This window comes from Microtus pennsylvanicus, chromosome 5 (genome assembly GCF_037038515.1).
Source record: "Microtus pennsylvanicus isolate mMicPen1 chromosome 5, mMicPen1.hap1, whole genome shotgun sequence".
NCBI classification, from domain to species: Eukaryota; Metazoa; Chordata; class Mammalia; order Rodentia; family Cricetidae; genus Microtus; species Microtus pennsylvanicus.
Window position 1 is genome coordinate 135,057,660 of NC_134583.1, and position 13,328 is coordinate 135,070,987.

Below are 13,328 nucleotides of genomic sequence, written 5' to 3' on the forward strand. Positions count from 1 at the left end.
TATGCACCTCCCAAAGGGGTCATGACCCACAGCTGAGAAGTGCTCTAGACACACACATCTCCCAACCAGAGACCATTGCAGACCTTAGACTCTGCTAAGGTCAAGGGGTCTAGGTGTCTCTGTGTGACCACCCACTGACCAAAGAGGCCAAAGTCCCCGCACAGAGCAAACTCCAGCAATAAGGTAGCAGATACTGCGGTGACATTAGAGAGACAGCAAGCCAATGACTTCCTTGTTCTAGACCTACGATAAGCCTTGAATCATCATCTCCTTGGGGAAATACCCAGGTGGGATCTGCTTGGTAGAACGCAGATTTGCAAGAGTATTATGGTTCAACAGGTGACTGTGTGCAGAAGGAAAACAGCCCCGTGTGGTTTGGTAGATTGGTCACTCATGTCTGAAAGTGAAGGGCAGCAAGAATGCCTTCTCATGATGACTCACACCAAGCTATTCCACACTTGGCCATGTGCTGGCTTAGCATGAGTTAGCAATGCGCAATACTTTCCCCTACATACAAAGGTCCCCGTTGTCCCCATGGGACTAACTCCTCCATGTAAATGCAACCAGAATCCATTTTCTTTAAGTGTAATCTCATTCTTAACTTTTACCTGTATTCCAGAGGGACAGAGCGAGTGACGGCTACATGTAAATTTTAAAAATTGCTTTCCTTTTAGAAGGTTTATGTCTGGGTGTGCATCACGACCGTCCCCAGGGGAAGAAACAGAAGCACCTACACCAAAGGCCGCTTCGTTTACAGAGTAGGGCTTGGAGCATAGGAGGCAGTGCATGGGGCTGCTGGAGAGGTGAAGGGATGGTGAGGTGATATTTTGCTTGTATTTTAATAAATAAAGCTTGCCTGAAGATCAGAGTGCAAAACTAAGCCACTAGAGGCCAGGGAGTGGTGGCACACACCTTTAATCCCAGGACTCAGGAGACAGAGGCAGGTAGATCTCTGTGAGTTCGAGGCTTCCCAGGGCTGCAAAAGATCGATGCAGGAACAGATCCAGGTGGTGGTGGCTCACACTTTTAATCTCAGTGTTTGGGAGTCACACGCCTTTAATCCCAGCACTAGGGAGGTGGAGACAGGAGAGAGAAGTATGAAGGGGAAAGGACAGGAACTCACTGGAGTGTGGAGCCTGAGGATCACCCCACAGGTCTGTGCGTTGGGAGAGGTAAAAGGTCTCTCTAGGGCTGACTGCTCTGCTTCTCTGATCTCCAGCTTTAACCCCTGTATCTGTCTCTGGGTTTTCATGATTCGTGTTACAGGACTTAACAGATCAAAGCCTCTGGAGTGCCAGGGAGTTTCCAGGCTTCTGAGAGACCCTGGTGAGCAGCCCTCACCACTTGTCACCACTGGACAAGGGGGACCTTGACAGACAACAGGCTTCCCCTGCCAGGTCCCCAGCTGTTTACAGCTTTCTGAGTGGAGCTAATGTTGACTTCATTGATATTTATGGCCGAATAATGGGGATCAGATGTCCCTTTTGAACATTAGGCTAGGAAAGGAGAAGTTATTAAAAACAGATCTCCAACTACATCTCTCTTCTTCAAATTTCTTCTTTTCTTTTTTGTTATTGGGACAGGGTTTCTCTGTGTAGTCCTGGCTGTCCGGGAACTCACTCTGTAGACCAGGCTGGCCTCAAACTCAGAGATTCACCTGCCTCTGCCTCCCAGAGTGCTGGGATTAAATGTGTGCACCACCACTGGTTGGGTTGGCTTTCTCCAAATTTCTTAAACTGAAGGAGCCAGAGTGCCCCCTCCACTATTAGAAACAAGTAAAAATCCGACAAAGAAGCCACTGCCAAATGGAGAGCCATGTGCACTGGGAACGACCTTCAGCGGCCCCTGTAGTTTCATGAAGCTTCCCTTCGGCTGTCACTGGGAGCTTTGCCCCCAGGGCTGAGGTTTAAAATACAGTGAAGATCCTATGCTAACCAAGCTAGCGCGTAGGTGGCACCATGGGCCAGGCAGGGTCTGAGGCCTGGATTTGGAGAGCCTGAGTCTGCGGTGTGTTGCTGTTCGTAACTTCCACAAGCCTTGGTCTGCTGGTGGCCTTCACTTTGTGGGTGACGGGACTTAGGGTTTGGTCTCTAAAGGAGGTCTGTCCACTTTCAACTTCTCTCAAATCGTTTAAAGCAAGAACATGGTGTTTGTAAAGCTTGCCATACTTAGTGAGGGTCCGGAAGGCTCAGGACGAAGGCGGAGGAACAAAGACCAAACAAGTGCCGGGTCACAGCAGAGATGTGGGAATGTGTCAGCTCACACCAGACAGTTCTGAAAAGCTGCCTGTGGTTTCACGGACCAAGGCTCCACTGACTTCTCCAGGACACTCACAGGATGTGAAAGTGGCCTGGGACTTAACACCAAGTCTGCTCCTGTTCTTCCTCATTCCAAGGAGGGTCTCAGGAGCAGTTAACACTCTGGTAACCTTAGTGTCTCTCTCAGCTCTCACTGTCCACTTGAGGCAGACTGGAAAGACACAGCTAACAGGCTTACAGCAGTCTGGGTTTCCCATCTCACCAAAGGGCAGCTGGGGATGTCACCTAGGTGTAGGGGGCTCTGTGTCAGTGCACCCCGAAAAGTAAGAGCTTATGAGGTCATCTCCCCCAGGAATTCCTGGGTACAGCTGTGAGAGATTGGGCAGATCTGGCTCCTGCAGGGTGCGCTGGCTTTCCCACCCCCAGGTACTGCTGCCTTTGGCCTTGCTAACTCTGCCCTCCTCTGACATTCCCAAGAACACGATTCATATGACCCATGTCCTGTGATGCATTTTGGGTCCATTTTACCATAATCCATCTGTCTTTTCTATCCCTACAAAGCTGGATATATAGCTTCCTGTCAGCACCACCCAGAAAGCATGGGAAATATTTGTTCAGTGAACAAATGTGGGAATGCGAGACCAATCAGCAGCTTCACTTCTGCTAGCTCTAATCAAAACATCAGTTCAGACATTGCTCGGAAGAAAAGACATCATCAGAGAAAAGAAAAACAAAACAAAAAAACCCAATGGAGCCAGGGTATTAGGTGCACTCATGGGGTGAAGGAAGCTGCCACCACTACAGGAGCTGAGGAAGGTGGCAAAAGCAGCCAGAAGTGGGAGATGGGAGGGGTAGGGAGGAGGGGGGAGGGGGAGATGGAAGGGGTAGGGAAGAGGGGGGAGGGGGGAGATGGAAGGGTTAGGGAGGAGGGGGGAGGTAGGAGATGGAAGGGGTAGGGAGGAGGGGGGAGGTAGGAGATGGAAGGGGTAGGGAGGAGGGGGGAGGTAGGAGATGGAAGGGGTAGGGAGGAGGGGGGAGGGGGAGATGGTAGAGGTAGGGAGGAGGGGGGAGGTAGGAGATGGAAGGGGTAGGAAGGAGGGGGGAGGGGGAGATGGAAGGGGTAGGGAGGAGGGGGGAGGTAGGAGATGGAAGGGGTAGGGAGGAGGGGAGAGGTAGGAGATGGAAGGGGTAGGGAGGAGGGGGGAGGTAGGAGATAGAAGGGGTAGGGAGGAGGGGGGAGGTAGGAGATAGAAGGGGTAGGGAGGAGGGGGGAGGGAGAGATGGAAGGGGTAGAGAGGAGGGGGGAGGGGAGATGGAAGGGGTGGGGAAGAGGAAGGGAAGCAACAGAAGCCTGGGCCTAGGGCAGCTGCTCTAAGCCTTGGCCCCCACACAGCGCCAACCTGTAGAGCTGGGGACCGTCCTGTGCGACGAATCAGACTTTTGGGATAAAAGAAATCTGATGGAGAACGCTGAATGTTTGGTGGCTGCCATGAAACATGAGAGAAAAGAAGAATAAATAACAAAATAGCCCCATTCGGAAATACTGTGAAGAAATAAGCAGAGAGGCTGTAGGAAAACAGAGAGTTAACAGTGCCTGGCACCGAGATACAGACCGAGTCACGTCAGCAGTCAGCTGGGCCCATATTGAAGCACAGCCCATTCATCTACTATATATTTATCTGCACTATGGTCTCCTCATTGAGTCCTTACACTTATTTTGACATCCTTGTGCTCACGGTACAAAGACAAGAAGCCTCAAGAGGGACCATAAGGCTGTTGCTACAAACGCCCCACGAGTTCTTAAATGCCAAGAATGCGCTTCACTCTGGGGTTGCCCAAAGAGTCTTCAAACATTTTCATTTTGCCATGGAAACTGCTCTAATCTGACATGTGGGAAAAGGCCTGGAAATCTTGGCTCAACAAGTGTGCACAGACACACCCTTAAAGAGCTCTGCATCGGTTCCTCTGCTGCAGACGGACTCCCTCTAAGCAGTGCCAGCATCAGCCTGCACCCAAACTCGGGGCCAGAACCACTTCCCTCTGAGGTGAAGCCCACCCCTTACTACTGTGTTTCTGGAAGACAGTGAGCTAGAGCCAACCTACCGCCCAAGGAGGGCATTGTGGAGAAGAGCTCTGGAATTTTCCCGGAAAGCTCACAAAAGGAACAAAACAAGAAGAAACTCCTCTCGGCCAGAATGGGCAAACTATTCCACTAGTTTTCCCATAAGCTTTCTAGGGAGTTCCACTGAGATATGTTTGAGTTTGTCTTGTTTTATAATCATCTTTAAGGTTCTGTGAACTCCAGGTGTTCTTACAGAGAAAATCTGCATATTCCATTCCATCTGGCCACATTATCAATCCTCTTCATTCCCCCCACCACCACCAAGATGTCATCAGCTGTGAAGTTTAAAAAAAAAAGATTCTTTAGAAAACAAAAAGCTCCTCTGAAGAGAGGGTGAGAACGATGGGCTGCTTGGGTGGTTTGTGGGCAGGAGTTCCAATCAGTCCACAATTTTACTTTCTTAGGGCAAAAGGGTCCACAGGCACCAGCTCTAACGCTCTGGGAAGGTAGCCTGTTGCCCAAACACCCACGCCTCCTCCAAATTAGAAGTTCAGCCTGCCTGATGGATGGATGGACTTTGGGGCCACTAGCTGTGTGCTAAACTGAGGCAGGGAAAATCACCCCAACATTGGCGGACAATCCCTCTGCTGCCCCTGTGACATCACACATTACCCTCTCCCCTTTCGGAGATAGAGGCTGCTGTTTTGAACATGGATTTCGGAGCTGGGCAATCGGCACAGAGTCTGGGGTAAAGTGGTGTCTCAGAGACTCGCCGCAGCTGCCCCATGAAGCTTTCTCCCCAGTTGGACTGTTCCTATGGACGTTTTCCTAAGGTGCTGACGGCAGACAAGGCTGGTGGAGCTGGAATGTTCCTATGGACGTTTTCCTAAGGTGCTGACGGCAGACAAGGCCTGTGGAGCCCAACACAAGCACTAAGACCAGCAATTTCGTTTACAATGGGAGGGAGCCCTCTTAGCCAAGTAGCCTTTGACCTTGGGTTTTCTATAAGGAAAATAAAGTCTATGAGAAGTCCTTTCCCCAAAAGCCCAGGAACTAGCGAGCACATGGCAGTGGTGTCCAGAGCACCCTGGCTCTGACCGCTTCCTTACCCGCAGCTTCTCCTCTGTCTTGGCAGACTGCTTACAATCGGGATGCCACACGGTAGAACCTGGAAAGACAATGGACCACAGAGAATGAAGGAAGTGGAAAGAAGGCACAGTTCTGTTGAGCAGACTTTCCAGAGGGGCTCAGACCCCTCTATCCCCAGAGCAGGGTCCGCGCTCAATATGACCAATGACCCCGAAGTCAACTCTAGTCTCTGGGTGATTTGGGGCTTGCTCTACATAACACACAATGTTGGACCACAGAGCTGGGCCTGAGAACAGTCTAACGTAAGAGATGTTTTGGTTTATACAGGTTACTTTGCTTTTTAAAATATATATAATTATATTTAATTATATATTAAATACATTAATTATACACTACATAAAATATTATATAATAAAATATATTAATTATATATTATCAATATAATAAATAATATATAATATTTTAAATATATATAATTATTCTTTAAAAGTAACACATGAGGAGGGTGGTGATGGCCCACACCTTTAATTCCTGCACTCGGGAGGCAGTGGCAGGCAGATCTCTGAGTTTGAGGCCAGCCTGGTTTATAGAGTGAGTTCCAGGACAGCCAGGGCTACACAGAGAAACCCTGTCTCCAACCCCCACCCCCACCCCCCAAGAAGGAACACATGCATACTTACTACTAGTTCCATTTAATTTCAGAATTTACACCTATGCTTACATAATTTCACAACATCCAAGCCCTTAATCAAGAGCAGTCAGACAAGATAGACTACGTCCAGGCATAAAACCTCAATTTTTTATTCACTCATCCACGCCTACAGTTACCCACACTTAGATGAGAAACCAACTGATAGTGTTGAGTTAGTTTGTATCCTCCCCCCCCCCCCCCGCGCTTTTTTTTTTTTTTTTGTTTTTCGAGACAAGGCTTCTCTGTAGCTCTGGTGCCTGTCCTGGAACTAGCTAGCTCTTGTAGACCAGGCTAGCCTTGAACTCACAGAGATCCGCCAGCCTCTGCCTCCCCCCGCCAGTGCTGGGATTAAAGGCGTGCGCCACCATCGCCCCCACATAATACCTCAACTTTTTAATTGCCTAAAATGATAAACAAAACCCCTCTGATTTAAACTCATCAAGTCATTATCTGGTGGCATTTCCTGCTCCTGCTCCATTATCTGGGTGGCATTTCCTGCTCCTACTCCATTGTCTGGGTGGCATTTCCTGCTCCTTCTCCATTGTCTGGGTGGCATTTCCTGCTCCTACTCCATTGTCTGGGTGGCATTTCCTGCTCCTTCTCCATTATCTGGGTGGCATTTCCTGCTCCTACTCCATTATCTGGGTGGCATTTCCTGCTCCTACTCCATTGTCTGGGTGGCATTTCCTGCTCCTTCTCCATTATCTGGGTGGCATTTCCTGCTCCTGCTCCATTGTCTGGGTGGCATTTCCTGCTCCTTCTCCATTGTCTGGGTGGCATTTCCAGCTCCTGCTCCAGGATCCCCCATTCGTAGACTGTGAAGAACTTCCATGGGCAACACAGATATCATAAAGTCCTTATCTTCAACCTCCAGCTCCTGCCATATGATTGTGTATGGCTAGATATGCACTAGGTGTCATGTACATACATGTATGACTATGAGAGAGGATGATATGTATATCCTGTGTCCACATATGGATTTCTTCGGACATTTGGAGGGACTAAGAACACAGATCCCTTGGAAAGACTCAAGCTGGTGAAATTACTAGATGGAAATTGCAACACCAGTCTTTGTGTATATGCGGAATCTGCTCAGCTTTGTCTTTCAAGCAGCAACTGTGTATACCGGAAACCACCAAATTATCTTGAATAATCTTGACTTCTGTCTCAGTTAGGGTTTCTATTGTAAAGAGGCACCATGACCATGACAGCTCTTATAAAGGAAAACATTCAATTGAGTTCAGAGACTCAGTCCTTTATCATCATGGTGGTACGCAGGCAGATGTGGTGCTGAGAGAGCTACATCTTGCACAGCAACAGGAAGTGGTCTGAGATGCTGGGTGTGGCTTGAGCAGATATGAGACCTCAAAGCCCATCTCCACAGAGACACATTTCCCCCAAAAGGCCCCACCTACTCCAACAAAGCCACACCTCCTAATAGTGCCACTCCCTTTGAGGGCCATTCCTTTCAAACCATCACAACTAGTGAGCTAAAATACTGTCAAAGACAAGGAAATATGGTCTACAGCAGAATAATACTTCAGTCTCTGTTGAATAATCATTTCTACATTGCATCACAGAAGAAGAGGAGGAGGAGAGAAAAAAAGATAAAGGAGGGGATGGGATCAAACAAAAACCAGACCAACATGCAGGTCCCTTCAGCACTGATACCGGATCAAATTCTGACTACAAAGCATAGGAAATCTCTTCATGTGGAGAACCAAAGGGTCGGGCCCGGGCCAGGAGAAGCATTCTCTGGAAGGTTCTACTAAGCAGAAGGCAGCAGACAGAACACAGAGTCTGTACACAATGTCAGTATTGTTCTCCGGAGGTCAAGCACCCTGGGAATGTGACTGGGACAGCATCAGATGCAGAAGAAAATGAAGCTCATTCTCCAGGATACACCAAGAGGGCAGGCAGCGGGGAACACAGCTCCACTCCAGAGCAGACTGAGAACCACCCTGGGGTTCGGCGTGCAGCTCCTTTGGGAAATGAATGTATCTGTGCACAGCTTGAACCCTATTTAGCATCTGGACCCAACGTGAACACCCAGAGCCACACCGCAGCCTGTGCTTCTTCACCCTAGCAGACACAGCTGCCATGTACTTGGGAGCATGTGAGGGTCACACTAACATCTAAAACCAGGCCCAGAGAGTCACTGAGAACTAATCAGCCCTCTGCAAAAGATGCAAAGTGACACCTGCCCATAGCCATTGCAGATGTACGACTAGGCCATGGGAAAATGTGCTCTGTCAAGTCCCCACAGACCAAATGCCACCTGTCACTTGCCACTTTCAACACTCAGGGGTGTGTGTCACCACAATTTTTCAGAGCAATCAGGCTAAACCTGACAAGGCCCTGAGCTGACAGTTTCTAGACTCTCAAGTAGTTTTAAAGAAGACAGTCAAGGCTGTATTTCAGCAGAGACAGTAGTCAAGGCTGTGTTTCAGGAGACAGTAGTCAAGGCTGTATTTCAGCGGAGACAGTAGTCAAGACTGTGTTTCAGGAGACAGTAGTCAAGACTGTGTTTCAGGAGACAGTGGTCAAGGCTGTATTTCAGCGGAGACAGTAGTCAAGACTGTGTTTCAGGAGACAGTAGTCAAGACTGTGTTTCAGGAGACAGTGGTCAAGGCTGTATTTCAGCAGAGACAGTAGTCAAGGCTGTGTTTCAGGAGACAGTAGTCAAGACTGTGTTTCAGCAGAGACAGTAGTCAAGGCTGTGTTTCAGGAGACAGTAGTCAAGACTGTGTTTCAGGAGACAGTAGTCAAGACTGTGCTTCAGGAGACAGTAGTCAAGACTGTGTTTCAGGAGACAGTAGTCAAGACTGTGTTTCAGGAGACAGTAGTCAAGACTGTGTTTCAGCAGAGACAGCAGTCAAGACTGTGTTTCAGGAGACAGTAGTCAAGACTGTGTTTCAGGAGACAGTAGTCAAGGCTGTGTTTCAGGAGACAGTAGTCAAGACTGTGTTTCAGGAGACAGTAGTCAAGACTGTGTTTCAGGAGACAGTAGTCAAGGATGTGTTTTAGAGTGTCAACATTCATGTCTAGAGGCTTTTGTTTGTTACACAAAACAAAACCGAGAAAGCAAAGCAAACTATTCATTAAAATCACACACAGTGCTGCGCGCAAAGAGGAGCAAAGACAGGACACGCTGAGGCAACCAGGACCCCGTAATTACCAAGCAGAACAAGCAACCGCTCTTCCAGCTTGAGCTAATCGTACTGATAAACCCTTGTCTAATTAATGACTCTTCCAGCTAAAAATAGCAGAATGCTTACACCCATGCTGCCGTTTGACTGGAAGAGAAGCTGCGCTTATGGTTTCTGCAAGAGGCTTCGGAATTTTAGAAGGGATCAGAATCGACCACGGTTTTACACTGGAGACATTTCTCAAAATTATTTTTAATGAAAAAAAAAATGTTATAGGTCCTTGGGAATGAAGACCACAAATACCTTACTCTGGCAGGGACTGTGGGTGTGTCCGCTTTCAGTCTCTATCTCTCTATGATCTGTGTGGGCAGAACAATGGCTGTGACACCATTCTTGGAAGCCAGATGCCAGCAGGTGTGGACTTTAGAAGGCCTTGCTCAAAGGGCGGCTAAAGGAGGAAGGTGGTGTGGCCAGCACAAAAGCCACACTTCTCTGAGAAACTTCTAAAACACTTTCTCTCTCCTTTGGATCTTTGGAGGAGCAACTGCTGATCTTCGCTGGTCCCTCACGTACACAGGATCAAAAGCCTGTCTTTGCTAGTGGTACCATGAGTTCATTCGGTAACAGGCTCTGGGGCTCCCTGCCAGCGTGTCGATGGCTCGGCTGATCAACACAGACTGATGAGGTAACTTCTGGAGCACTCCTATTTAGTAGCTGCTCAGCTAACCACATTCCTCCTTCTCTAAAAACAATCCAACAAACACAGCGAGATCCTCTTGCTCAGGTGGGGCAGGCCCGCTCTGCCCTCCAGCCCATCTTACCTTGAAGATACATTTCTTCCCCTTCGGTGAACATCTGGTTGCATCTGCTGCATCGTGCGCAGCTAGGGTGATAATGTTTGTCACCTGCCTGCAAGAGAAAAACCAGACAATGTCACGTTCACCCTATTAAATGGCCCCTACACCCTTTTCTGGATTTGACACCTTAGGAGAAAAGAGAAGATTTGAAGAAGGAGAAATAGTTGTCAGGTTGGCCAAACTCTGCCTCCCATCAGTCCTACATGGTAAAGCCGAGCTCACTGGGCCCGGACAAGACTTCTCAGGGTGGTTCATTCCCAGAATGATGGTGGCCTTGTCTCTTGGGATTTCTGGCTCCTAATCCCTCTTGATCTAGGCTTTCTGGAAGGTTTTTCAGACAAACAACTTAAACGGGAGAGACGTCCACTGTGTCTTCCCACAGCTCCACCTTAAAACTTACATAGACGTTTATGTTGGAGGCTAAAGAAGGGTGACATTAACCCACTGAAAAGAAGCAGAGGGGCTGGGGAGAATACTCCGTTAGTAAACTCCCTGCCACGCAAGCCCGAAGAACTGAGTCCAGCCCCAAAGACCCTAGGTAAGGAAGCCGAGGAGGTACCAGGGAGGTGGAGACACTTGGATCCCTGGGTTCACCAGCCTGCCTAGCCAGCTTGGAGAGTTCAAGGCCAAGTGATAAAATCTGTTTCAAAAAGTCAGGTGGAGGCCAGCATTGGTGGCGCAGGCCTTTAATCCCAGCACTCGGGAGGCAGAGGCAGGTGGATCTCTGAGTTCGAGGCCAGTCTGGACTACAAGAGCTAGGTCCAGGACAGACTCCAAAGCCACAAAGAAACTCTGTCTCAAAAACCAAAAAAAAGAAAAAAAAAAAGAAAAAAAGTCAGGTGGGTGAAACCTGAGCATGACCTCTAGCCTCCAGGAGCACACACACACACACACACACACACACACACACACACACGCGCGCGCACACACACATGGACATACATCTATAAATGCACAAATAAAAATGGTCCTGCTTAGCATATTTTTACTTTCTTGGCTATATTATCAGAAAATAATCAGATCTATCCAGCTTGTACCAAGGACAGACAAAACCCTTTTAAAGGTTTATTGTTTTCGTCTTAAAACCCAGATTCTCTCTACGCCGCTTATATCCACATTTTGACAAGGTCTTATTGCACGAGTTCCCAGGGAAAGCATTTTTACTGAGGTGGCTCTACAGAATTCTCATACATGACAGATGTCATCACAGCAGTGTCAGCTTCCCAAGGCAACATGTCACTAGACACAGGGACAATTCTCTAGACAGGTGTCAGGTCACGTTAGTGTCATGGTCCAGAAGCAAGTCTGACCAAAACAGGACCTTCATTCACGGCTTAGCAGAGAATCTTCCTGCACCTCAGAATGATCAAATATGCTCTGCGGTTATGCCATTTTTATCAGTCATTGTGAGAGCATTTCTTTTGAACTAACCGTGCACCGTGGAAGGGCTGAGAAAGAGAAGCGGCCGCTTCCTGCTCCCAACCCCGTGTGAAGCCTCAACAGGAAGTCAGGGGCTTGGCCTGATTCCTGTCTCACATCCTCTTGCAGAAACTGCCCCTTATCAGCCGCTTTGAGAAGGTGGAAGGCTACTCAAGATGCTCAACCAGAAAAAAGAAAATACTAGAGGCATCTAAAAATAGAAGCTGTGACAGGAAATTTATCAATGGCATCTGCCAGAAAAATCTCAGAACTGGTGATCTTGGAGTCTACTAGCTATTTCTTATTAATTTAAAAATCCAAATTTTATTTGGGGGAGGATTGTAGGGCCAGGCTGCAAGTAACAAGAGAAGATAAGATGGATGGACATAAAGAAGCTCTTGCCCTTAGCATCTACAAAGTCAGGTGTGAGCAGAAGGAAGGAGAAGTCTTTCACTGGGCTCCTAAGCCAGGCTGGGATGTCAACGCAAAGGGCCAAAGTTCATCTGGATGATCTCTGGGTCCTCAGGGCAGTGAAGGGTTAATGAGTCCTTGGCAGGAATCTGCTATCATCTGTGGTAAAACATTCTCAATGAACTAGGATCACAGAGGATCACTCCAGGGGGATAAAGTTGGTTTGCCTTCACCAGTAAGACATATAAGAAAATTCTAATTAGGCCCGGGAATAAGGCAGAGAGACACACTTACCAATATATCCTAAAGGTTTGCGGCCCAGGCCATGTGAGAAGTCAAGAAAAATAGTAAGTATGAAAAGGTGGCCGGTAAAAGAATTGTGTCAAGTAAGCAGAAACACATACACACAATTTCTTATTCATAAAAAACCATGCAGCTGGGCAGTGGTGGCACACGCCTTTAATTCCAGCACTCGGGAGGCAGAGACAGGCAGATCTCTGTGAGTTCAAGGCCAGCCTGGGCTACAAGAGCTAGTTCCAAAACTGGCTCCAAAGCCACAGAGAAACCCTTGTCTCAAAAAACAAACAAACAAAAAAACAAAAACAAACAACAACAACAACAAAAAACATGCAAAGCAAGATGTGTGTAAAGACATGTATATAACTAAAGACCTGAATAGAAGTAACTCAAAATTTTACTAAATATTGCCAAAGTGCTGATTTATCTACAATCAACCTGTTAATCTAATATCTGCTTAATAAAAAGGCCCCACAGGCATTTCCTTTACCATCATGGACTGTGCTTCCATGCATTCATATAAAAGAAAACATAAAAACAAATATATTTTCAAAAAGCATCAGTAAGAAGAGGGGCGTTTTCCCTTCTTGATTTAAGTTCTAAAGCTAAGATAATTAAGGTGCATTTAGCGACACAACGGCAAATCAGAGCATGGTGAGGGGAGGCAGCTGCGTGCGAACGCACGAGAAACTTCACTTGGTCATCAAATAAATTCCTCAAAAACTGGAATAGTAGGGTTTTCAATAAATGATGAGCACAACCGGTTGTCCATTTAGAGAAGCGTGGATTTTGATTCTTTACACAACCAATTAAAAAATTATGGAGTTTACAAAGACCAAAATGGAAAAAAATAGAATTATAGGAATACATACTTTTAAAAAAATTGTTTATTAAAAAATAAACAGGGTAGGAAGGCAAATTTTAGAAACAGTAAAGAGAAATCCTGCTGGTCTACGTGCAAAAATACAGCTCTCTGGACAGGGAGAGAAATACAAAAAGCTGCCGCAGGCCTCTGGCAAAGGGCACTCGGAATGTATGACGAGAGCCAGCGCCCAGACACTGATGCCAATGTGGGCGAAGGGCAAAAAATGCGGT

At 47.4% G+C, this 13,328-nt stretch overlaps 1 protein-coding gene across 8 annotated transcripts in view; it reads right to left on the reverse strand.

Moving 5' to 3' along the window:
- Positions 1 to 13,328, reverse strand: part of Ablim1 (actin binding LIM protein 1) — a 293,795-nt gene that overhangs the window by 38,578 nt on the left and 241,889 nt on the right. For 6 of the 8 annotated variants that reach the window (XM_075974520.1, XM_075974519.1, XM_075974523.1 and 3 more), the window contains 2 exons: positions 10,071 to 10,158; positions 5,430 to 5,488 (listed from right to left, as the gene is read on the reverse strand). In XM_075974520.1, the coding sequence (XP_075830635.1) occupies positions 5,430 to 5,488; positions 10,071 to 10,158 (147 nt within the window). Of the gene's footprint in view, positions 1 to 3,658; positions 3,743 to 5,429; positions 5,489 to 10,070; positions 10,159 to 13,328 lie in introns of all 8 variants that reach the window. The other 2 variants (XM_075974517.1, XM_075974518.1) reach the window with 1 other exon arrangement.